The sequence below is a fragment of the Phyllobates terribilis genome, unplaced genomic scaffold (assembly GCF_046119375.1).
Source record: "Phyllobates terribilis strain yellow unplaced genomic scaffold, ASM4611937v1 Scaffold_2__4_contigs__length_985480577, whole genome shotgun sequence".
NCBI lineage: Eukaryota > Metazoa > Chordata > Amphibia > Anura > Dendrobatidae > Phyllobates > Phyllobates terribilis.
Window position 1 is genome coordinate 116,942,657 of NW_027362762.1, and position 27,530 is coordinate 116,970,186.

Consider the following 27,530-nt stretch of genomic DNA (forward strand, 5'->3'; position numbering starts at 1 on the left):
ATGTTGTCTGATAGTTGTGGCTATTTTATTTTATTTTTTTTAAAGCTGCAAAAATACCAAAGTGGCAAATTGTCAGAAAGACACAAGTTCCAATGTGACCTTTTCTCCTAATGGTGGACATTTAGGTCATGGTCTTATCTTTATCCTGCATTTGCCATTACTTAAGAACCCTAACATTAAAGGCTTTTCCCATAAATAAAATGTATAACCTATCTCTTTGATCACTGGGCGTCCATCTACTGGGACCTCGACAATCCTGAGAAGAAAGGTCCTGAAGTCCCCTGTGTGAGTGGAGTGGTAGTGAGCATGTGCGGACAGTAAATAGAGCAGTGGTTGCACATGCTCACTACAGTCCATTCACACATCGGACTGGGCCACAATGTTGTCACAATCGCTAAAGGTCCCTGTGGTCAGACCTCATCATAAATTAATCACCTGTGGATACGTGAAATTTGTCTATGGGAAAAAGCAAAATAAAATTATTAGTTGTGCGTAGTTTTCTGCCGCTTTTAATAAAAAAAATCATTGTTTTTCTACCGATGGTTGTAAATTTTATGATATATTTCTCCTAAACAGGTCAAAATGGAGAGATCCATATAGACATGCGTTCACCTGCACCGTGCGGCCCCACATAAATCTGAGAGGATGTTAGGACAGGATGGAGCGTCTCTGCTGATTTACTCTATTTGTTTGCCCTCTCTTCTTATAATGTGCACCATACACATAGGGTAACATCTCGCTTACATATGTACATAGGGTCGCATCTCGCTTACATACAGTACAGACCAAAAGTTTGGACACACCTTCTCATTTAAAGATTTTTCTGTATTTTCATGACTTTGAAAATTGTACATTCACACTGAAGGCATCAAAACTATGAATTAACACAAGTGGAATTATATACATAACAAAAAAGTGTGAAACAACTGAAAATATGTCTTATATTCTAGGTTCTTCAAAGTAGCCACCTTTTGCTTTGATGACTGCTTTGCACACTCTTGGCATTCTCTTGATGAGCTTCAAGAGGTAGTCACCGGAAATGGTTTTCACTTCACAGGTGTGCCCTGTCAGGTTTAATAAGTGGGATTTCTTGCCTTATAAATGGGGTTGGGACCATCAGTTGTGTTGTGCAGAAGTCTGGTGGATACACAGCTGATAGTCCTACTGAATAGACTGTTAGAATTTGTATTATGGCAAGAAAAAAGCAGCTAAGTGAAGAAAAACGAGTGGCCATCATTACTTTAAGAAATGAAGGTCAGTCAGTCCGAAAAATTGGGAAAACTTTGAAAGTGTCCCCAAGTGCAGTTGCAAAAACCATCAAGCGCTACAAAGAAACTGGCTCACATGAGGACCACCCCAGGAAGGGAAGACCAAGAGTCACCTCTGCTTCTGAGGATAAGTTTATCCGAGTCACCAGCCTCAGAAATCGCAGGTTAACAGCAGCTCAGATTAGAGACCAGGTCAATGCCACACAGAGTTCGAGCAGCAGACACATCTCTACAGCAACTGTTAAGAGGAGAGTTTGTGCAGCAGGCCTTCATGGTAAAATAGCTGCCAGGAAACCACTGCTAAGGACAGACAACAAGCAGAAGAGACTTGTTTGGGCTAAAGAACACAAGGAATGGACTTTAGACCAGTGGAAATATGTGCTTTGGTCTGATGAGTCCAAATTTGAGATCTTTGATTCCAACCACCGTGTCTTTGTGCGACGCAGAAAAGGTGAACGGATGGACTCTACATGCCTGGTTCCCACCGTGAAGCATGGGGGAGGAGGTGTGATGGTGTGGGGGTGCTTTGCTGGTGACACTGTTGGGGATTTATTCAAAATTGAAGGCATACTGAACCAGCATGGCTACCACAGCATCTTGCAGCGGCATGCTATTCCATCCGGTTTGCGTTTAGTTGGACCATCATTTATTTTTCAACAGGACAATGACCCCAAACACACCTCCAAGCTGTGTAAGGGCTATTTGACCAAGAAGGAGAGTGATGGGGTGCTACGCCAGATGACCTGGCCTCCACAGTCACCAGACCTGAACCCAATCGAGATGGTTTGGGGTGAGCTGGACCGCAGAGTGAAGGCAAAAGGGCCAACAAGTGCTAAGCATCTCTGGGAACTCCTTCAAGATTGTTGGAAGACCATTTCCGGTGACTACCTCTTGAAGCTCAACAAGAGAATGACAAGAGTGTGCAAAGCTGTCATCAACGCAAAAGGTGGCTACTTTGAAAAACCTAGAATATAAGATATATTTTCAGTTGTTTCACACTTTTTTGTTAAGTATATAATTCCACATGTGTTAATTCATAGTTTTGATGCCTTCAGTGTGAATGTACAATTTTCATAGTCATGAAAATACAGAAAAATCTTTAAATGAGAAGGTGTGTCCAAACTTTTGGTCTGTACTGTATGTACATAGGGTCACATCTTGCTGAGTTACGTCTGATCTGACTTCATCCAGATCCATCTACCTTCCGTTGTCCACCCTTTTGCCATAAGCTGCTTAGTGACTAATTGTAAATTCCATTAACCTGTCAGGTGTCTGCTCCCTTCTCACACAATCTACGATGTTATCAGTGAAATCAAATACCAAATTAACTTGAAAATGTAAAAAATTCTGAGCAGCAGTTATTTGAGTGACACGTCCGTGTGAGGAGGTTTTCTCAACCAGCAACTGTGGTTTTGAAGAAAGTCATGACTGATGTTGAGAGCACTGATGACTAATATTACCATGTAAAACACATGTAAGTTATCCAGCCCTGCAAGTCACACTTCCCGCAGTTCTCAATCCTGGGCAAGCACTTCATCCAAATTCTCCTTACATACAGTATATATATATATATATTAAGGCAGCACTCCAAGTAAATTCAGTTCTTAGAAAAAATGGACTTTATTGAGCCCAAATGGCTCAATAAAGTCCATTTTTTTATAAGAACTGAATTTAATTGGAGTGCTGCCTTAATATATTTTTTCTATTAAGATGCAACTTGGACAGGTTGCCTGAAGGCCTGGCACCCACTGTGAGTATATGTGAAATGGTGCTGTTCCAGTATATCTTTTCCATATATATATATAATATACTATTAGGGTCACTCATGTAAGATTGGCATATTGCAAATTCAACATCATCTATACGTTTGGCAGCAAATATATCTCCCAGGCGCTCAGATTAATTTTTGCAGAGGACATGCTGCCATTGTGCAAGAGAATTAACCCCATTTTCATCCTAAAAAAACCCTTTAAAAGCCCATAAAAATTTGAAACGGGGCTAACAAAGCGTTTCTGACTCCATGTAACCACATATATCTTGAGGTGCCTCTTGGATAATCAGCAGCTCAGCAAATAATCATGTGGCACAGTCTCGTACTCTGAGGAGCAATTAAAAGCTGTGAACACCTTTTGACTTGGAAAAAATAATTTTACATATGTTAGCGGTGACAATTAGTTAGTTAAATTACTCTAAGTTTCAGTCTGCAATCCTCATTCCTTCATTCATTTTCAGACCTACTAATATGCAGCTAGAAATCTAATTCAGGTTTCAGATTTTTCTTTTTCGGGAGTGTCTCTCCCTGTAATGTAGGCTGGATGTGAGCTCTGTGTTTCCAGGGTGAGGCTGTCTTTATTAGATCATGTATCAGCACAGCATTCTGCACTTATTTCCCTCCTCCTGTGCTTTCCTTCTCACCACTTCAGATCTATATGCAACCCCCTTCCTTTTGCTAATACTGACAGATGGGTGGGGTAGCAGCGAGAGCTGGCAGAACTGAGTAGCGGCTGCATGTATGTTACTCACTAAGCTGCCAACTTGATTGATTGGATATGCTGCGTTAGTTCTAAATATTTTCTGATGTAAATTTAATAAAAATAAAAAAACAATAAAATCATACACAATAAATAATATAAAATTATGTAAATGTAATAATTTATCTATTTTATGTACATAATATAGCTAAATTATTAAATTGGTTTCTAAGAACATGCCATGACCATGAGGACTATGGCCATAGGGGAAATTCTTCACATTGTGGATGTAACCAATGAACAGTCCAGCCATCTTTTTCATCATCTACAACTGACATTACTAATGCCCAATGGTCATTAATTGTCCACTTATTTCCTTTACATTTTGGGATATTTCTTTATATTATGTACAATCATTGGTTTTATAGCTGCATAAACATATACATAAAAGTAAAAATTCCGATGTAATCTGTAACATCTGAACAGATCAGTAGATGATATAACATGATAAAAAATATGGATCAAAATTTAGAAGAGTTCTGTAGAATTTCTTTGTCAGTCCCCTGCGTGGCTATGTGATATTCTGCGCTCAGGACCAGTGACTGGTTTCATAGCGGGAGAATATATCCATTCTACGGGACTGTGACCCTCTGTTATTTGGCGAGGTGAGCACGTACACGGGCTTCAAGCTTTCCCACGTTCAATTGTAACTGTATCCAAATGTTCCCTTAGAAAAATAACGCCCCAGCATATACTAAAAGTTTGTTTGTATGGGATGTGGGTTATTAAGACCCCCCGAGGGAAAACTAGGCGACCCTGAGCTCATTACAGATTCAGAATAGCAGCCAAAAACAGCAACCTAGAGAAGCCACATCACTCCCGAACCTGCTCGTTTGTTTATAGGGGGTGCAGGTTCATCTGTCCGCTCCTGATGCCGTACATGAAATATGCAGGCTTATATTAGCATTGCATTACTGAGATTTATATTGGAGTTTTTCAGGAAATACATTGAATCTGGTATTTTGTAGATCATAAATGCATACCAGTGTTAGTTTTATAAGGTCCTAAGAGATTCTGAGACAGGCAAGTTAGCTGTAGGCGGAGAGCGGTGTGTAAAAAATAGCAGTGTGTCAAAATCTAGACGTTGGGGTTGCTCATTGGTAATTTTCATCTGACAGCCGCTGTTTTCTTGCGTCAAAGACCATATTGACACACAGAGCATGTACTATGACTGTATAAGCTCTTTAAGGGACTCTATCAGCAGATTTTTGCTACCCCCCATCTGAGAGCAGTATAATGTAGGGGTAGAGATTCTGATTCCAGTGATGTATCACTTACTAGGCTGCATCACTGACCTAGCATAAGTCAGGACTGATGCGGAGAGCAGAGTTTATGCATAAAGGAAACCGACGCTGGCTGTACGATCTCTACAGAGTTGCAGAGAAAAACATACTTTAAAATCCGCCAGGGACCGAGCTGCACCGGAGGCTAGTCAGACAGGCGGGTCCCCGGCAGATTAACCCCCCACATACACATTCCCCTGGATTGACAGGCCCTATATGCGCATGCAGGGAGAGATCTGCCACTGAGGGGGAGCAGGCGATGAGAAGCCACATAGGAGCCGCCTTTCTGTCTAGTCTCTCTTGTAGCTCGATCCCTTGCTGCTTTTAACCCCTTCCTGATGTGGCCAATTTCCTTTTTTGCATTTTCGTTATTTCTTCCCCTTCTTCTCAGAGCCATAAGTTTTTTTTATTTTTCTGTCCACGTGACTTGTTGTACTTTTGATCGACACCATTCATTTTCCCACATAATATATTGAAAAATTGGAACAAATTCCAAGTGCAGTAAAATTGTGAAAAAAAAGCAATTCTGACATTGTTTTTTGGGAATTTTTTTTCACGGGGTACATTTTGTGGTAAAAATGATCTCACGGTATGATTCTGCTCATCAATACGATTACGGCGATACCAAACGTCAAGTTTTTATTTTTATTATTTTAGTTGAGAAAAAAAAAATTACAAGTTTGATGGTTTATTTTTTTCGGGCGAGACAACGTTTTTATTGCTACCATTTGGGGAAGTTTTGATCACTTGTTACAGCACTTTTTGTGGTATTGCAATAACCAAAAAAATGTAATTTTGGCGTTCTTGGATTTTTTCTGTTTACAGTGTCTACCGAACGGATTAATTCTTTTTATATTTTGATAGATCAGACTTTTCTGAATGTGGCGATACCACGTATGTGTACGTTTAATTTTTTTTTATTATATTTATTTTTAATGGGGGAAAAGTGGGGTGTTTTGAACTTTTATGTTTTTTTTTTTGTTTTTTTTTAATTTTCACTGTACTTATTAGCCCCCTTAGGGGACTTTAACCTATGATCGTCTGATCACGCATGCTACATGCAGCAATGCCACAGTATTGCTGCATGCAGTAAAAATCATGGTCTCCTTTGAAGCCCAGACACAATATACTTATGTGCGTGGTTGGTGCGTTTATGCTGCAGAAGCGCATTAAAAATATTTGTGATCCACACATGACCGCATTAATAAAGTTTTGTCCAAGCCAAATATAAGATTTATTTAAAACATGACATACCAAAAAGAGACAAAAAAAGTAAAAAATGCAATAAAAACAATAAAATGAAAAGAATACAGTAATTTACATAATCTGTGCAGAAATGATGCATAAATTCTGTATCAACAACTCACTAAATACTCATTGTGGCAATGTAGCCTATGAGATCTATTTAAAGGGAACCTGTCATGCAAAATAAGACTATTACCCTATATATATGGGGTTAATCTGAAGGTTAATTGCATTCTGACACTGTTTGACCTCCGCACTGAGAGCCCCTCTGCCGGGAGGGAATAAACTTTATTATCCCAGCAGCATCGCTCTTCTAGTCACGGGTGGTGCTGACATAGTATGTCAGCGCTCTGTGTATAGAGAGCGGCGGCTGTAACTGCGCCCCGGCACCGGCTCAGCGTTAGAACTCTGCATTGGGGCCGTTTGTCAGTCAGGGCTGGGGCATGGTTACAGCAGCCACTCTCTATACATTGAACAGTGACTGAAAATATGCTGGCCGCACCCCTATGACTGAAAGACTCATCTGCAGGGGGAATAAAGTTCATTTCCTCCCGGCAGAGGGGCTCTCAGTGTGGAGGCCATATGGTGTCATAACACTATTAACCTGCAGACTGATCCCATATCTTCAGGTTAATAGCGTTATTTTACATGACAGGTTCCCTATAATCAGGTGGTCCACTAACTGGAAAACCCCTTTTTAAATGAAGTAATCACCCTTGTAAAATAAAAAGAATATGTACTCGCCCCCCCGTACCGGTGATGTTCCAGAGATATCGACACTGGGTATGCTGGGGTTGGTGTGACATTGTTATCCTATGTCAGCCCTGCAGCCAATCAGCGGCTGCTATTGGGCTGCTGCTCTCTCTTCCCTCCCTAATAACGGCTGGTGATTGGCTGCAGGGCTCATGTTTTATAGCGGTGTCACACGAGCCCCAGGAGACCCAGCGCCATGATTGCTAGAACTGCTCCTCTGCGGGCGGTAAGTATGTTATGTTGTTATACGGGGGGGACGCCTTCATATGAAAAGGGGTTGTCCAAGTAGTGCAGTTTATTGACTGATCAGCTGTAAATACGGTAAATCTTTTTCTAAACACCAAGAAAATATACGAATATCTATTTAGGTAAAAAGTAACTAGCATGAAAACTAAAAAATACAGTGGATTTTTATTAATGCATAATGCCATAATAAATGTAAGCACATTATTTGCTAATCCCAAAAATATAGAAATGTTTTTACAAATCATCCTAAAAAAAAAAATCACAGAGCTGCTAACAGCAAAATAGTCATTAAAATAAAAAATAAGTTCAAGTTGATGGAATGCAGGCAGGCACACGTAAAGAAAAATTCCCCCTTGCTTAATCCAGAATTATTTTTTTTAGACGCTACGGGCTATTTTTTTTTTGCTGGCTGTTTTGTTCCTTGTAATGGGTGACACAGAGCACAATTAATTTCCATGGCACTGCCAGTTTACAAAGTAACGTATTAAGGCAGCAGTAGCCTGGTAGCTTTGAAAGCTGTCATTGCATGTTTTACACCAGAGCAGACTGCAGTGACAAGAACAAAATAAAAATAAATGAGCTTAGGAGTGGACCGGAGCCGCTCGGATGCCGAGCTACAAATTATGTGTGAAGAGATTTTAGGAATAATTATTACATGTTTGCAAGTGGAGTGATGGCATCTAATTTACTGCTGGACTAGGTGGCCGTGCGTTCAGTATGGCCCCTGGATATTATGGCCAAAGAGAGAAATGCAGAATAGTATGTACTCGGCGTTGTGCCTAGATTTATCAAAGATCTATTGCTTTTTACATATTATCAGTTATAAATTGTTCAAAGGGGAAAAGTCGCCTCTCCTGTCGACAGTTTCAATATATTGCTTGTATTTCAAATGGAGATTCTAATGGAAGAACATATTACTGCAATCTAATGTTCAGCTATTATTCCACCTGGAAATGTCTGAATACATTATAAAGTGGATGTTGCCATTCTTTTAGTCTAGAATTGTCCAATCAAGATATAAGACGTACATTACATAGGGCCATTGAGCTGCTGAGCCAAACGTCTGACTCGTAAGGTTACATTTACTGTTCCCGATAATCAGCCAGTCTACACAGGCAGTCAATCACCCGTCAAATCAGCCGAACACTCCCTAAAAGATGAAATTATTTTTAAGGATAAAAAAAAAACATTGTTCTCAACAGCACCTATCCTGGACTATGTGCTGCCGAGAAAAATAGTAGAGAAAAATAGTAGCCTAAGCGCATAGAACGATCATATTAAGCATTGTTCTAAACAGGCTATTAAATGACCGATCGGACGTCATTTAATGGCCACATGAAACCAGTGTAACTGCACCCGACATTTTACTTTCGTAAGAAGGTTAAGTGATTGAATATAGCATATATTTTGTAATTATAATGTCTAAATTTTTCTAAACTGCTATTAATCTAAAAATATGCAACTAGCTATAGGTCCGATTCTGTATGTGCGCGGTTTGTGAAGTCACTTTTTTTTTTTGTCTTGCGGTGTTCAAGACGTTTTGTGCCAAAATCTTCAAAATGGTTCATAAATTTTGGTCAACACCATAAATGTTCTTTTATCCTATTTTTCTGACTTTTTACTGCAAAAAGTTGCACATTTCCGCTAAATGTCGCAAATTTGTGTGTTTTTTTTTTTTTTTTTTTAAGTCGCAATTGATGAATTGGTAGAAAACATCTGATGTACAATGCAAAGTTATATTGTGGTACCGTGTTAGCCAGAAAATTCGATGTAAATACTTTTATGCCCAAAACTGACAAAAGTATTCTCGGAGTGATACCAATTAGCTAATAAAGGTATCACTCTGAGAATATTTTTGTCATTTTTGAGCCTAAAAGTATTTGCATAGAAAACATCTAGAAACCCCAAACCCTGTCCACAATGTCAAACATTAAAAGAAAAAAAAAGGCAAATACACAAAAAATAGACGTAAAAAAGACACAAATTAAAAGCATTTGGCGCAAATGGAAAACAGGCAAAAATACAGCAAAGACTAGACAGACAAAAGTCACAAATGCAATAATGAATCATGCCCTTTGTGTTTAACCCCATACAATTGCATCATATGCCGGCTCCCTGATTCCTGTCATCTTTCCCGGCAGATGATGACTGTTATTCAGCCATCATCTGTTTCTAACTGCCTCGGGTTCAGCAGTGCTCCGCCCGCTGCTGTTAACCAGTTAAATGCCGCCTTTTTGTCAACACAGCCGGGGTCAGCTAAAGACCTCTTTCCTGTCATGACAGTTTCCTGGTAAAGCCTGCCTGTGGCTGGCGTTCATTGATTTTCGCTATACACATCAGTACCAGAAGTGTAGCTAGGGTTTTGGTTCGGGGGGGGGGGGGGGCAAAACTTCTGAGTGGACTCCTAACCAGGTAACCCTGATTACAGCTATGGTGGCGCACCCAGATAGTGGATGTAGGAGAACCTCAGCAGATGACCACGCTGTTACTGAAAATAATCTCAATACAAAGACCAGCACTGATAATACCGCCATATGGTAACCGTATATTGATAGATGCCAGTCCTGCAGAACATATAAGAGATCACAGCACAGTTATATAGAGGTACCTTACAGCTGATGTTCTTTCTGATTAAATTGTTCACTTTTCCCGTCATTTCCATCTGGCCCAGACCGACACGACAACGTCTCCATCCAGGACTCAGAGTCTCAGGTCTGCAGAGATCACAACAAAGACACATTTGACTCCTTACATTTCAGGCACCGTCCCATCTATTCCCAACCTGCACAAACCCCTCATCCTGCTGATACCCCAATACTGAGCCGCTGCTGCCTTATCTGCCACTATTACTGCTCCTGCTGTTTGGTGCTGTGTGGTACTGTGTGCCCTCTAGATGGTAAAACAACCCTCTAGAATATAATAATGCCGTGTTCATTATCCTAGAAATCAGTGCCCACATTTTGCCCCCTAGAAAGTAATAATGCCCTCTGTGTGACCTTTGACAGTCACAATAACCTGAGTGCCCCTATAACGATAAGTGCCCAGTTAACATTTAATAATGTCCTGAGTCTCCCCCATGTACAGCTCCCCTCTACACAGTATGATGCTCTCTTATACACAGTATAATGTCCCCTCACTGTACAGTACCCCCACACAGTATACTGACCCCTTAGTAGCCTCCAAACTGATGGCTCCCACACTGTATGATGGCCCCCCACACTGTGCAAAGACCCCACATTATCTCCCACCCTGTATGACCCTAACTGTAATTCCCACACTGTATAAATAGCCTCCATATAGTATAATGCACCAGATAGGCGTCTATGTAGTATAATGCACTCCCCATAGGCAGAGTCTGTAGTATAATCCCCCCATAGGCACAGCCTGTATCATATCCCACCCCCATAGGCAGAGTCTGTAGTATAACCCCCCCCCCATAGACAGAGTCTGTAGCACAACCCCCCCATAGGCAGAGTCTATAGCATAACCCCCCCCATAGGCAGAGTCTGTAGTGTAATCCTCCCGTAGGCAGAGTCTGTAGCATAGCCCCCCCCATAGGCAGAGTCTGTAGTATAATCCCCCCATAGGCAGAGTCTGTAGTATAATCCCCCCATAGGCAGAGTCTGTAGTGTAATCCTCCCATAGGCAGAGTCTGTAGTGTAATCCTCCCATAGGCAGAGTCTGTAGTGTAATCCTCCCATAGGCAGAGTCTGTAGTATAATCCTCCCGTAGGCAGAGTCTGTAGTGTAATCCTCCCCCCAATAGGCAGAGTCTGTAGTGTAATCCTCCCGTAGGCAGAGTCTGTAGTGTAATCCTCCCGTAGGCAGAGTCTGTAGTGTAATCCTCCCATAGGCAGAGTCTGTAGTGTAATCCTCCCGTAGGCAGAGTCTGTAGTGTAATCCTCCCATAGGCAGAGTCTGTAGTGTAATCCTCCCATAGGCAGAGTCTGTAGTGTAATCCTCCCGTAGGCAGAGTCTGTAGTGTAATCCTCCCATAGGCAGAGTCTGTAGTGTAATCCTCCCATAGGCAGAGTCTGTAGTGTAATCCTCCCGTAGGCTGAGTCTGTAGTATAATCCTCCCGTAGGCAGAGTCTGTAGTGTAATCCTCCCATAGGCAGAGTCTGTAGTGTAATCCTCCCGTAGGCAGAGTCTGTAGTGTAATCCTCCCATAGGCAGAGTCTGTAGTGTAATCCTCCCATAGGCAGAGTCTGTAGTGTAATCCTCCCGTAGGCAGAGTCTGTAGTGTAATCCTCCCGTAGGCAGAGTCTGTAGTGTAATCCTCCCGTAGGCAGAGTCTGTAGTGTAGTCCTCCCGTAGGCAGAGTCTGTAGTGTAATCCTCCCGTAGGCAGAGTCTGTAGTGTAATCCTCCCGTAGGCAGAGTCTGTAGTGTAATCCTCCCGTAGGCAGAGTCTGTAGTGTAATCCTCCCGTAGGCAGAGTCTGTAGTGTAATCCTCCCATAGGCAGAGTCTGTAGTGTAATCCTCCCGTAGGCAGAGTCTGTAGTGTAATCCTCCCGTAGGCAGAGTCTGTAGTGTAATCCTCCCATAGGCAGAGTCTGTAGTGTAATCCTCCCGTAGGCAGAGTCTGTAGTGTAATCCTCCCGTAGGCAGAGTCTGTAGTGTAATCCTCCCGTAGGCAGAGTCTGTAGTGTAATCCTCCCGTAGGCAGAGTCTGTAGTGTAGTCCTCCCGTAGGCAGAGTCTGTAGTGTAATCCTCCCGTAGGCAGAGTCTGTAGTGTAATCCTCCCGTAGGCAGAGTCTGTAGTGTAATCCTCCCGTAGGCAGAGTCTGTAGTGTAATCCTCCCGTAGGCAGAGTCTGTAGTGTAATCCTCCCGTAGGCAGAGTCTGTAGTGTAATCCTCCCGTAGGCAGAGTCTGTAGTGTAATCCTCCCGTAGGCAGAGTCTGTAGTGTAATCCTCCCGTAGGCAGAGTCTGTAGTGTAGTCCTCCCGTAGGCAGAGTCTGTAGTGTAGTCCTCCCGTAGGCAGAGTCTGTAGTGTAGTCCTCCCGTAGGCAGAGTCTGTAGTGTAGTCCTCCCGTAGGCAGAGTCTGTAGTGTAGTCCTCCCGTAGGCAGAGTCTGTAGTGTAGTCCTCCCGTAGGCAGAGTCTGTAGTGTAGTCCTCCCGTAGGCAGAGTCTGTAGTGTAGTCCTCCCGTAGGCAGAGTCTGTAGTGTAGTCCTCCCGTAGGCAGAGTCTGTAGTGTAATCCTCCCGTAGGCAGAGTCTGTAGTGTAATCCTCCCGTAGGCAGAGTCTGTAGTGTAATCCTCCCGTAGGCAGAGTCTGTAGTGTAGTCCTCCCGTAGGCAGAGTCTGTAGTGTAGTCCTCCCGTAGGCAGAGTCTGTAGTGTAGTCCTCCCGTAGGCAGAGTCTGTAGTGTAGTCCTCCCATAGGCAGAGTCTGTAGTGTAGTCCTCCCGTAGGCAGAGTCTGTAGTGTAGTCCTCCCGTAGGCAGAGTCTGTAGTGTAGTCCTCCCGTAGGCAGAGTCTGTAGTGTAGTCCTCCCATAGGCAGTCTGTAGCATAATACCCCCCCTCATAGGCAAAGTCTGTATCAGAGTCTGTATCATACCTCCCCAACCCCCCCATAGGAAAAATAAAAAATAAACACAAACACAATACTCACCTCTCTCTCCTCCTCGTTCCGTCGCTGGTGCTGCGTCGAGCACCTGGCCCGCACACATCTTCAGAACAGCGGGCCGGGCGCTAAGTGATGATGTCAGACGTAGAGGGGGGACTGATGGTATAGGGAGCGTCGCGTTACCTCTCTCTTTCACTGAGCTTGCTGTGACGGGTGGGGGGCCCCGATGCAGGGCCACCACCCCTTTGCCCCCCCGGTAGCTACGCTACTGATTAGTACTATAGTATTGCTGTGTATAGTACAAGCAATCAGATGATCACAGGTTCACGTCCCCTAAGGGGACTAATAAATGCGATATAAAGTAAAAAAAAAAGAAAAGTTTTTAAAAATATGAAAAACAAAACAAATACTAAAAGTTCAAATTTTCCCCATTAAAGAAATAGAATAAACACATATAAATATTTGGTATCACTACGTCCGTAAAAGTCCGATCTATAAAAAATAGAAAATTAACCCAATCAGTAAACGGCATAATAATGAAAAAAATCTAAACGCCAGAATTACATTGTTTTGGTCGATGCAATACTGCAAAAAATGCAATAAGAGGCGAACAAAAAATCCTATCTACCCCAAAACTCCATAAAAACGTCAGCAAAAAATAAGCTCTCCCACAGCCCTATGAACCAAAAATTGAAAGCGTTACGTTTTGGGGTTTTTTGCCACTTAAATAAAAAAATATATATATACATGTTTGATATCTCTGTAATTGTACTGACCCGGAGAACTTTTCCACGTCATATTTACCTTATAGTGAGCATGGTAAATAAAAAAAAAATTGTAAAATTTCACTTTTTCTGCATTTTTGTCGCACTTGTAATTGATTTCCCACTGCCTAGTACATCACATGATAAAAATGAATGGTATCCTTCGAAAGTACAACTCGTCCCGCAAAAAAAACAAGCCCTCTTACGGCTCTTTCAACGGAAAAATAAAATGGTTATGACTCTTGGAAGACAAAGAGGAAAAAATGTAAACCGAAAAACAGAAAATCGCCAGGTCGGGAAGGGGTTGATAAATGAACTATACGTTTTTAAATATGTAATAATTTTGTAATGCATTTTTTTCTCACTCCACCTAAAACTGATTGGGGATCAGCTGCCCTGGTCACACGGTGATCTACATAACAGACAAAAAGTGACTATGTGTGACATCACTCCAGTTTGTCTTCTCCATGTGGGGGTGTTTTCTTCACTCCTTTATTACCAGACCCTACCCCCCAATTTAATTTAATTGCAAGTGTATGCGAGTCTGATGTAAATTATTATTCCACTATTGCCTACTGTGCATGTTTGAGTAAATATGATTTATTATTTAAAGCCTTGTAAGCAGATAATTCCGGCAGCACGCTGGTATAATCTACCCCCGGCTGTGGGTAACACCATGCTGTGGTGCAATTTGCAGGTTTATATACTGTGGAAATCCAGCGCTCTGTATAGAAACCATGCAGAAGACTTCTCTTTGTTGTGTGTAATCGCTTCCATATGTGACAATTAATTAGCGGGACGCTTATTGTGCACACCCATCACCGCCGGAGGTTTATATACGGATTCTTTCTTGTAATAATTTACTAATTTGTTTAATGTTTCCTACCTAAAATTCTACAGTTATCCCTCAAATACAGTATTATTTTGTTCTGTGCCAACTATTGTAACTTGATGATATTGACTAAAAGGAATCTGTCGGTCCAAGCTGACAGTAAATCCTTGTAGGTCATATGGCCCCTTTAAAAATCGCACCTTTAGGCTATGTTCACACATCTTGTTTTTTTTCAGCATTTTTTCATGCGGTTTTTTTCATGCAAATTTTCAGCTTAATTTTACAGTACCAGCAAAGTCTATGATATTCCAGAAATCTCATGCACACATCATGGTTCTTTTATGAGTATTTTGTGCCTTGCATGGTTTTCTGCAAAATAGAGCATATCACTTCTTTCAGCGTCTTTTCAGTGTTTTTCACCCATTGGAAGTAATGGGTAGTGAAAAAATGCCTAGCGTGAACATAGCTATCAAGTTTTGCTGTGTTTTTAGTGAAAATAATCAAGTACACTAATATGTGAAACTCATTTATTTTTGTGATTTTACCATCTTGACTTGGTCACTGAGATGGTAGTTTGTATTAGGAGAGTTTAATTAAATTAGTGATGTATAAAGTGTAAACATTAGCTGAGCTACATGTGAGATTGAACAATACCTGTGGCCCAGGGAGGTGTGAAATTAAACAATGCCTGTGCAACTGAATGGCAGACCATAGTGTAAAAGTAAATAGTGTCATACAAACTCAATGCAGTGCCAATGTTTTAGGTAAACTATTCCTGAACAATTCACCTCCCCCACTGTTACATTTGTAATTCTGGTTAATATGGTTTCACATATGTCTTTCATTGGTGACCTGTGTTCATGCGTCTGTGGTGGAAGCAAAGCTGAACTTTGGGATCCTGAAAAACACACCAAAAAATGCACCAAAACCTGCGTTTTTGATGCAGCTTCTTTCCTGCCAAGATATCAGGTTTTGCTGCAGAAAAAAAACACGCTGAAAAAATGCAATGTGTGAACATTGCCTTAGCATTTTAATCACTTGCTGTGTTCTGCAAAATCTGAAGTTTAGGCAATTATGCTAATAAGGGTGCTCGGTGCACCTTGGGTGTGGCCAAGTGGTGCAGTGCACTACTCCGCCCACTGGTTTGGCATGCCCCGCCTCCCTCACTGGTGATTGACAGCGCTGGCTTGCCTGAGTTTTCTCTGCAGACTATTCTCGCTCCAGGCAAGCCAGCACTGTCAGTCACTAATAATTTAGCAGGATTTGACGACCATCTAATGTGTTTATGGGCAGGGTAGACTAGCCGATGCCAGATAATTCTCATAGAGAACATAGGAGCATCCCTTGTATAGGGGAGTCAGGAGAAAACGGTCATCCGAGCTACTAATGTGTGGTAATAATCGTTAAAAGCCCATTTAATTTGTATTTTTTTGTCTTTTTAAAGGAACCCTTTACTACATTTTTTCTTAATGTAAACGAAGCCAAGTTTGATCACCCAGACCGAACTTTCTCTGCCGTGGCAAGATCATGGAGGAACTGCCAAAGAGACACATCCGACGTAAAGGTAAGCAGCAAATCGGTGCGGTATCAGTTACTATAAAATTATATAATAGACTGCAATAATTGCTACTGTATTGTATTATTAAAAGGGTATTTCCAGAAAGATGACTCATTGATCAGTGTGGGTCTGATTGCTGAGGGTCCAAGCGGTCTGACCCTCAATGATCAGTAACTTATAAATAAGGGGGTAACTTTAAAGTTAGTTTATCTTTATACAATTTTATGGCTGCTTGTTGGTTGACTCAGTGACCTGATTCGCATATGTTGTTTCTGATTGCCGGGGGTCCGACCTCTGTGACACCCACTGAACACTAGAACAAGGTGTCACTGACTGTGATGGTGATTCACGTGGCCGTGTGAGCCGACAAAGTGGCATGGCGCTTTCCAAGCGAATTTCTGTAGGGACGCACATACTCCATGGTGTCTCATTGCATGTTGTGTCTTGTGAGAATGCACCTCAAAATCCCATGTATAATGTGAATGATTCTATAATTTATAATTGTGCACATGCAATTTTATATTGCTGCACTATGGAGCCCTGGCTTTAAAGGGGTATTTCCATCTTGGCTATTTGTATTCCTGTTTATATGTGGCGGTGATTATGGCAGCAGCTTAGCGGGCTGTAGTACCCGGTTTCTGTAACTCACACAGAAGTAAATGGAAAGATGGTGAAAACTGTAAGTGCAGCTAGCTATGCCAAGTCTAACTCCCGATTGGCTGAGATGGGAATACCCCTTTAAGGAACTGTTGAGTACAGTTTGGGAAACAGCTTCATTTACCAAAAGTAACAGAAAAATTGACCTTATTGCCTAAAAGAAAGATCACAAAGCAGCTTTTATTTTTCCACAGCAGCTTAAAGGGAATCTGTCAGCAGGTTTTGCTATGTAATCAGAGGGCAGTATAAGGTAGGAGCTTGGACACCGATTTCAGCGATGTGTCACTTATTATGCTGTTGTTTTAATACAATGAGTTTTTTATCAGCAGGAGATTATCACTGCCCAGACTGGTGCCCACGTGCATCCTGGTCCAACAGCACCCCTGCACTGATTAGCAGCTCACTGTCAATATACAATGTACACAGAAAGCTGCAGTGTGGCGGGGTTAGCTATCTGAGCTCTGCTACATCTAAAAACTCTGATTGTATCGCAACTGCTGCACCCAGTAAAGTAAGTGACACATCGCTGGAATCAGGGTCTCTCTTCCTACATTATTCTTCTCTCAGATAAGATAGCAAAAACATGCTGACAGATTTAAAAATTGAAAAAAGCTCTGAATGCTTACTATAGGCAACAAGATGAGTTTTCATTAAAGGGGTTGTCTCCTCATCATAAATGCATAAAATGTCAAAGTGCTTGAAAAAACCAGCAACTTTACAATTAGCAAGCCCCGGACTGTGACCCAAAGGTCTAAAAGGGAGGGACCCCATAACTGTGATGTGTGCCAGAGCCCTTAGTAATTAGATTATTGGTGTTATGGGGCTGCAGGTATCCCAAGATGACATTTTTTCAGTAGCCATGGTCACTTTCAAAGAAAGGGTCACACATTAGTGGAGTAGTTTGGTAACCATGGCCATACCTGAGTGGTCACAGTGCTCCAGGTATATAGGGCTCTCTGGGCGGCCCTGGGACAGTCCGGTGGCCGAGCAGCGTCCCACCCTCCCATAATTTTAATATGTGTTCAGTTTTAAGGCACAAAATTAGGTATGAGGCGATTGCCAAGGGTGGACGCGTCATGTCATGGCAGCTGGTGGGAGCGGGTCTTTGAAAAGCTATATGATGGTATGGTAAAGGGGGGGCCTTGTGTTAGGAGGGTCACCTCCCTCCTTTGGCAGATGGTAAGGAATACTCGGGGTCCCTACTGGGCTAAGGTCTCAGAGGGTAAATGTATGGGACACCATTCATTAGAAGGGCCCCTGAATCGGCGCGTTGCGGTTGGGGGCAAAAGAGGAGTAGCTGATAGTGACAGGTTTTTCTATGTGGTTGCTTCCAAATACCCTTTCCTCATATTCAGCTCAATTAATATGTTAATTAATATTTTAATGTTATTTAATATAGGCTGCTGTGGCCATTTAATCCAAGTCACAGTGTCCGTCATTATTGAGTGGGGTTGGTGGAGTTGGGGAGTATATGGGAAGGTAGAGGTTATTGGGGTGGTCCAGAGGGCAGGGGTCAGCCACACCTCAGTCAAGCTTCTTATTAAAAATCCTCTCTATCAAGAAAGGAGGGACTGTTAGTTGTATAGCTAACTTCTTATTGCTTAGGTTACTGGCTACTGCTGCAGACTGTCGAAGGTAGCCAGTCTAACAAACGAGGAGCGCCACTCTTACAAGCTCTTTGCTATAGAGCTTGTAAGTGCTGCTCTGAAGCTTGCTGGACCACTAGACAAAACTGATTCTGCTTGCACCATTGGAGAGTGCACAGTTCGGGCCAGAGTGACAATGCCGCTGGCTTGAACTGTCAGTTAGGAGCGCACCGCCTCCGACTTCCTGCGGACCAGTGCGCTCCTGAACACAGGGTGAGAAAGCCCCTTTAATACCAGCGAGCGCTCTGCCTTTATTAGGAACATTTCACTGGTTCAGACGGTAAAACAAACATCAGAACGGCTCCAAAACTTCATCGTTTTCGTCCATTTACGCACATGCCGTAAATCTGTTAGCATGTCACTGGCAGCCCCTATAATGCGGCCTTTCTTTTATCCCCATTAAATGATTGGTCAGGAAGTTGTTATCGCGGTGAACATCTGTACAATGAATAATTTGGAGGGCTGTCTAGAAATTCGGCAAGAATTATTGTAGCTGTTTAAAACAATTGATGTTTGTTTGATGTCGAGTGCTAAAGGTTTTCGACTTCTATTAAAAATTCTGCTTTAATTTAGATCAAATGTTTGTGTGACTGATGCCGAAAATGAAAAAAAAAATAAAAAAAAAAACCAATAAATTTTGCTTTCCTGCTGTTAACTCAATATTTGGTCTAGTCCATAAAACACAGCAGGAATTAGATTTGACCTTAAAGTGTCATATTGTAGCGGCTCACCCAGCGCTGAGCTCCCGTTGCCCGGGGCAATTAATAAAGCATTAATGACAAGATCCATTTAAAATGTGGGTTCTCTCTCTCCAGCCTCAGCTTTTACCTCGCTTGCCTGGGGATATTATGCAACAAGGCACATTAGATTATTCCAGCAAGCACACGGCACGAGAATCTGATGGAGAATCCCCGTTATTGCTCTGTTTGCAAGTCACCCGCGCTTATTGTTAGCCGTGATAAAAAGCAAACATTCATTTTCATCATTTGTCATTGCATTTCTATCGTCTCCGTGTGTGATTTACGCCTGACGTCTAATAGCGTTTACGCGTCCTATTAAATACAGCAGAGATTTTCTTGCTTACAAAAACCTGTTAAACCATTTTGCCTACACAAGAGATAAACAGCATGAATATTTTATGTGCTTCAACCTGCCGAACATTAAATGCCGGCTACAGAGGTGTCTGAGGACCCAATAGGGGCTTTCTTGGCAGATGTATTTTATATTGTTGCTATTGTTATTACGTTACATTGAATTGCTGCAGGACGATTCCACCTGATCTATCAGTATCTGCTGGCGATCTGATATATTTCTGCCTACTCGGCCTCCTATATCCCAATGTCCGTTCCTATGCAGGAGGGGGGCGGTTGCATCAGATTGATTTTTTTTATGACTGTTGTCTCTCCCTTAAGATAAAAAGCTCTAGAAGCTTCGAGCAGCTGCTCTCCCTCTCTTCTTCTTAAAAGAACCGCTGTTTTAATTTTTATTGCATCAAACAATAGTACACGTGAAAATAAGACACTTTGTAATATATCTGCTTCTTTCTCCTCCTGGATTCATTCTCAAAATTCTCAGATTACGAGAAAAATCTGTATTCAGTGAAGACAGATTTTTACATTTCTCAAGAGATGACAGACGCTAATGATAATATTCTAAATGTAATCGGGAAGGAGCTCTGTCTCTAGCTCTTCCTCTCCATAGAATCTCATAAGTATCTACTGCCATCTCCTATCTGAGTAACGTAAAAATCTGTCTTCATTGAAGACAGATTTTAACCAGTAATTGAGAATTTTAAAAATGAAAGATCAGTCTTGGTGGAGAAAGAAGCAGATTTCTCTGATAACATACATTACAACGTTTCTTATTTTCACGTGAATTATTGGAATAAACAATGTTATCACTTTAAATTAAACATTAAATATATATTAGTTGCCCTCACTGTTTTAGTCTGCAGCATTATATGTATGATCCTGAAACAATCAATTCCTGTTTCATCTTCAGCTGGTGGCTGATTGAAGCTCCTCCCCTTAGTCAAAGGGGCAGGGCTTAATGATTTTTCGTCCTACTGCTGGCAAGGAGACCTCTGCTTCTGCTGCAGCCAGTTGTCTTACAGCCACACACCGGACAAAAGGGGTATGTTCACATGTGGCAGTTTTGCCTTGAAAAAAAATCTGCGTTTTACAGTACCAGCTAAGTGAATGAGATGAGATTTCTGAAATCTTACGCGCAAGCTGGTTATTTTTCTATCAAAGCGTTAAGTCAATTCTTTCAGTGTTTTTGCAGTTTTATTTAAAAACATGGCAAAAACACCACATGTGAACATACCTTAAGGCTACGTTCCCACGATGAGTGGTTTTGATGAGTTTTTAATTTTGCAGATTTTCTACACCTATAATCTAACCTTTTCTAATCTTTCTTTGCCTTTTTTACATGCATTTTTACCTGTCTCTTTTTGGCATGTCATGTTTTATATAAATCTGCTTTGTTTATGATATGTCCTAGTATTTGGCTTTGACAAAACTTCTAGTGAAGCAAATCTGCAAACTTGCTTTCTTAGTTTGCATCCTTTAGAGCAGGGGTCTCGAACTCGACTGGGTAAATCAGCTGCACATAGAAAAAATTTGAAGATGACACTTTCTTTGCAGGACAAGGTGACGTTTTCAGTTATACCATTTATTTCTATATTCCTTTTTAATCCATTTTTGTGTCAGTATAATGGAAAAGCTGCATTTTTGATGTGTGTTTTTATAATTTATTTTTAGTGTTTATTATATGGGTGATATTGCAGTTTTATAGCTTGAGTCGTTCCAGATGTGGCCATACCAAAGTTGTACTTTTCGTTTTTGTTTTCTTTCGCTGTTGCATATTTAGATTTTTTATTATTATTATTTTTACAACCTTTTTACTCTTACTTGCCTGATGGCTGATCTAATATCTTGCAATACTTCTGTACTGCAGGATATTAGATCTGTCAGTTTTACACTTCTGCTTCACTTGTTAGATCCTGCTGCAGGGCCTTACTTGCCACCGCAGGCCATTACTTGGCCTCAGGTTGCCATGGCAACTGGTAATGTCCCCCATTTAGTAATATTATCCCCAAATAGGTCCAAGTAGTATTGTTACCTGTCTTGGTCCCATTCTGTAAGAAATGTCCGCCATCCTGTAATAATATCCTCTGTTCTGACCCCCATCCTGGAATAATGTCCTATGTTCTGGACCGCATCCTGTAATCCTGTCCCCCATCCTGTAACAATGTCCCCCATCTTGGCCCCCATCCTGTAATAATATCTTGTATCTTGACCTCCATCCTGTAATAGTGTCCCCCTTCCTGGCCTCCTTCCTGTATTACTGTTCTCTGTTATAGCCCTCATCCTGTAATAATGTCCTCTGTCCTGTCCCTCAACCTGTAATAATAACGCCCATCCTGTAATAATGTCCTCCAGCCTGGCACTCATCCTGTAATAATGTCCTCCAGCCTGGCCCTCAACCCGTAATAATGTCCTCCAGCCTGGCCCTCAACCTGTAATAATGTCCTCCAGCCTGACCCTCATCTTGTAATAATGTCCTCCAGCCTGGCCCTCAACCTGTAATAATGTCCTCCAGCCTGACCCTCATCTTGTAATAATGTCCTCCAGCCTGGCCCTCATCTTGTAATAATGTCCTCCAGCCTGGCCCTCATCTTGTAATAATGTCCTCCAGCCTGGCCCTCATCTTGTAATAATGTCCTCCAGCCTGGCCCTCATCCTGTAATAATGTCCTCCAGCCTGGCCCTCATCCTGTAATAATGTCCTCCAGCCTGGCCCTCATCTTGTAATAATGTCCGCCAGTCTGGCCCTCATCCTGTAATAATGTCCGCCAGCCTGGCCCTCATCTTGTAATAATGTCCTCCAGCCTGGCCCTCATCCTGTAACAATGTCCTCCAGCCTGGCCCTCATCTTGTAATAATGTCCTCCAGCCTGGCCCTCATCCTGTAATAATGTCCTCCAGCCTGGCCCTCATCTTGTAATAATGTCCTCCAGCCTGGCCCTCATCCTGTAATAATGTCCTCCAGCCTGACCTTCATCCTGTAATAATGTCCACCAGCCTGGCCTTCATCTTGTAATAATGTCCTCCAGCCTGACCTTCATCCTGTAATAATGTCCACCAGCCTGGCCTTCATCTTGTAATAATGTCCTCCAGCCTGGCCCTCATCTTGTAATAATGTCCTCCAGCCTGGCGCTCATCCTGTAATAATGTCCTCCAGCCTGGCCCTCATCCTGTAATAATGTCCTCCAGTCTGGCCCTCATCCTGTAATAATGTCCTCCAGCCTGGCCCTCATCCTGTAATAATGTCCGCCAGCCTGGCCCTCATCTTGTAATAATGTCCTCCAGCCTAGATCTCATCCTGTAATAATATCCCCTATCCTGACCTCATCCTGTAATAATGTCCTCCAGCCTGGCCCTCATCTTGTAATAATGTCCTCCAGCCTGACCTTCATCCTGTAATAATGTCCACCAGCCTGGCCCTCATCTTGTAATAATGTCCTCCAGCCTAGATCTCATCCTGTAATAATATCCCCTATCCTGACCTCATCCTGTAATAATGTCCTCCAGCCTGGCCCTCATCTTGTAATAATGTCCTCCAGCCTGACCTTCATCCTGTAATAATGTCCACCAGCCTGGCCTTCATCCTGTAATAATGTCCTCCAGCCTGGCCCTCATCCTGCAATAATGTCCCCCAATCCCGGCCCTCATCCTGTAATAATATCCCCTATCCGGGCCTCATCCTGTAATAATGTCCTCCAGCCTGGCCCTCATCCTGTAATAATGTCCCCCAGCCTAGATCTCATCCTGTGATAATGTCCCCTATCCTGACCTCATCCTGTAATAATGTCCTTCAGCCTGGCCCTCATCCTGTAATAATGTCCTCCAGTCTGGCCCTCATCCTGTAATAATGTCCTCCAGTCTGGCCCTCATCCTGTAATAATGTCCTCCAGCCTAGATCTCATCCTGTAATAATGTCCCCTATCCTGACCTCATCCTGTAATAATGTCCTCCAGTCTGGCCCTCATCCTGTAATAATGTCCTCCAGCCTAGATCTCATCCTGTAATAATGTCCCCTATCCTGACCTCATCCTGTAATAATGTCCTTCAGCCTGGCCCTCATCTTGTAATAATGTCCTACAGTCTGGCCCTCATCCTGTAATAATGTCCTTCAGCCTGGCCCTCATCCTGTAATAATGTCCTACAGCCTAGATCTCATCCTGTAATAATGTCCCCTATCCTGGCCTCATCCTGTAACAATGTCCTTCAGCCTGGCCCCTATTCTATAATAATGTCCCCTATCCTGACCTCATCCTGTAATAAGGTCCTTCAGCCTGGCCCTCATCTTGTAATAATGTCCTACAGTCTGGCCCTCATCCTGTAATAATGTCCTTCAGCCTGGCCCCCATCCTGTAATAATGTCCTACAGCCTAGATCTCATCCTGTAATAATGTCCCCTATCCTGGCCTCATCCTGTAACAATGTCCTTCAGCCTGGCCCCTATTCTATAATACTGTCCCCTATCCTACCACTCTTCATGTACACACAAAAAAATAAATAAGCGATTCTTTTCACCTGTCCCCGCCTGGGTTTCTACTCCACAATTCATTACAACTGAATATGCATCTGAGGATACACATCCAGCTGAAAAAGACTGGCATCAGCGGACCCCTCTATGCCTTGCGATATTTATTCACGTGGTATCAGGAGCTCCGGTGCCCAACAGGCCACAGAAAACAGCCTCAGAAACCACATTTAGCTTGTGGGTTGGAGACCCGAGCACTGGAGCAATAAAAAATTATGCTTTAAAATACATTTCTTAAAATCCCCTTTTTTACTTTGTTAATTTCTAATTACATTTTTAAAGGGAATCTGTCAGCAGGTTTTTGCTGTTTAATCTGACAGCAGCATAATGTAGGGACAGATACCCTGATTCCAGGGATGTGTCCCTTACTAGGCTGTGTGTTTTAGTTTCTATACAATCAATGTTTTATCAACAGGACATTATTACGGCAGGTCAAACCAGCTAATCTGTGTAACCCGTCCCCCACTACTGATTGGCAGCGCTTGCTGACAATTCACAGTGTACCTCAGTAGAGTGGGCAGATGAAGAAGAGTTTCTGCTCATCTATGTGAGACGAAATGGATTCTATCAAAACTACTCCAAGCAGCCCAGTAAGTGACACATCGCTGGAATCAGGCTCTTATCTCTACATTATGCTGCTTTCAAATGGGGTAGGAAAAACCTGCTGACAGATTCAGGTTATTAATTAAGAATTATTTTTAGAATAATATTTAATATTTGTTTTTTGTTTTTTTAATTATTTTGTTCAACATGGAAAGTTTTGAAACTTTGCAAACCATTATATTAGGGGATTTGTCTTCATTCCTGTAAAGAATTTGCACATATCTGGCCTCTAAACCCCTGAATTTTTCCCAATCTATTTACCTGCCTTTTTTTGCATTATTATCAGAACATACTCATTTGGAGTACAGATGATGGCAGTGATAGGGTCTGGTCCTGTGTCGTCCTGAGAGTGCTGTGCTTATCAGGACAACGGCACAGGTGCTGACGCGGTCACTGCCAGCATCAGTACTCAGTGCATCTGAAGGCAGGCAACTAGCTTGGAGGAAATCGGGGGTGTAGTGGACAAATATTTGCTTTTTTTTTTTCTTCAGGAATGGAGACAAATTCCCTAATAAAGTGATTTGCAAAGTTTCATAACTTTCCATGCTGGACAAAATTATGTGTATATATATCGAAAACAAAATGAAAGTTTATTTATTCTTTAAGATCATTCTTTATATGATGATATATAATAATTATAATCGCATTTGAGTTTTAAGACTCATAGCTATAACTCCGCTTCTTAAAGGAGTAAAAGTCTTAAGATTTATTTCTCAGATTTTTCCTAACTCTTTATTGGTAATGAAAAGAATATGGAAGAAGAATAATTGCTCGTAGAATGACCTTTCAGGAAGCAAGTCACCCGGAAAGGACCTCAGTTGGTCAGTCGTCTGACTGCTTTTCCTCTCGCGGCTCGCCTCCCTCTCTCGCCTGTAACAGATGACATCTAAAGAACCTACTGTTGAGCGGTAATCTGGCCCGAAGCCTCCCGAAAATTGTTATATTACTTTCTGGATATTATTTGTCGCTGCCTGGAAAAGGTAGTTGTGACAAGATGTCATTAAGGTGATATAGTGTAAATTAATACAGTTAATGGAGATGACCAGGTCTGACTTACTGACCCATACTAAGGCTCATTCCTGCTTAATAGATGCCTGGGGATCAAGTTTTGAAGAAAAGAAATATGGCAGCCATAAAGCCTCCCCGTGATAGATGGTTTAGAGAGTGAAAAACGCCTCCTTAGGATTTCATTTCATAGAGCGCTCATAAAAACAGTAGACTTTTGTGGCTGGATGTATTAAAATGGACCGTCAGCTGTGATTCAGGGGGTATACAGTTTTGATAGTGTTAATAGTCGTCTTTTATCACTCGGAGACATGCTTGAAAGTCTCTTTAATTTTTCAGAAGCTCGTGCCTGTCACAGGCCGTATATTAGAAATGTGTTAGGGATGTGTCTCGTCCGTAGCTTTTCTACCAGTTGTATTATAGGGCTTTATTAAAGCTGTATCTGGATCACATTTACACGTATGACATGTCACCTATCGCATGTTTTATAGCCACATCGCCACCTCCCCTCCACCTTCCATATTTTTCTTCTGGTGCTTGAAAATTCACCATATAGGCTGAGGCAGCGTGTGATTTCTTCTTCTATTAGAACCTTTTTCCAGATCAATACTTCCTTTCGTTGAATATAGACAAGTAATCAAGGCGAGCTAAGCAGACCAGACCCCATAAAGATATGTTTTACATACAATGATTATTATTCTTTATTTTAATGGTTAGATCTTCTACATGTAAACCTCTTTTTATTTTATAAATGGCTGTATATGGACAGTAAGTATTTGTGTGCATCTTTCTAGTCACTTTAATAATTGTAATTGGGGTTAATTAATAATTAGGACCAGTAATTATCCTTTTTACAATATATATAGAGCATTTAGAGTAGTTTTGTTGCTTAATATTGCAAAAAAAGTGAGTAGGAAAATAAGCTAAATTTATCAACATTTAAAGTCCCATTCCAGCATTTTTATATTTCACATTTTGTTGCCTTAAAATACTTTCCCATCACTGTCTTCTACCGTTTTCAGCGCTGCTCCGGTCTCTCTCCAACATCATCTGACCACAGCTCTTTCTTACCAGTCTGTAATTTTAATTTATTTGCTCATATTAAGATCCCGTTACATACAGTTTGCAGCCTGATCCAGGTTTCAGATTTCTTTTTTGTCTGGAGTTTCCCTCCCTGTAATATAGGCTGGACATGAAGTATGTGTGTATCCAGGATGCTGCTGCCTTCACTTGCATTTATGTATCGGCACAGCTGTAGAACTGCACTTATTTCCTCTCCATGTGCATTCCTCCTTGTCTGTATCCTGTTTTCTGTGTACAACCCCCTCCCCTCCCTGCTGCTATCTAACCCTGATAGAAGGAAGGATGTGACAGAGAGAGATATCAGGTGCAGAAGATCTGAGGGATTTATAACTTCTTTGCAGATCATTTAGTCAGATAGATGACTTAAAAACACTCTACATCAGCAAAATAGTAGAAAAGTTTGAATCAAGGCTATTTAGAAAGTTGTTTAACTTTTGCATTTAGGAAGCAAATGAACAAAAAAAACAACTTTTTTTTGTAATCGCAGCATGATGTAGGGACATAGACCCTGATTCCAACGATATATCACTTAGTTTACTGAGTTCAGCAGTTGTAATAGAATCACATTTTTCTCTGCTGCAGATTTAGCAGAGCTCAGAATGCTGAGCCATGTATAACCCCATCCACACCACTGATTGGCCGCTTTCTGTGTACACTGTGCATTGACAGAAATCTGCTTATTAGTCTGGGGGTGTGGTTGGACTAGAAGAAACGAGACATCTAGTCCTCTTGTTATAATCTCCTGCTGGTAACACACTGATTTTATTGAACCAAAAGCACACAGCCTTTTAAGTAACACACTGCTGGAATAAGGGTCTCTTCCCCTACATCATGCTGATCTCAGATTACATATCAGAACCCTGCTGATAGATT

At 41.8% G+C, this 27,530-nt stretch overlaps 1 protein-coding gene across 6 annotated transcripts in view; it reads left to right on the plus strand.

Annotated features, from left to right (window-relative positions):
* Nucleotides 1–27,530, plus strand: part of NBEA (neurobeachin) — a 786,732-nt gene that overhangs the window by 665,726 nt on the left and 93,476 nt on the right. For all 6 annotated transcript variants that reach the window (XM_073662535.1, XM_073662540.1, XM_073662538.1 and 3 more), the window contains one exon: nt 15,942–16,061. In XM_073662535.1, coding sequence (XP_073518636.1) covers nt 15,942–16,061 — 120 coding nt within the window. The remainder of the gene's footprint in view (nt 1–15,941; nt 16,062–27,530) is intronic.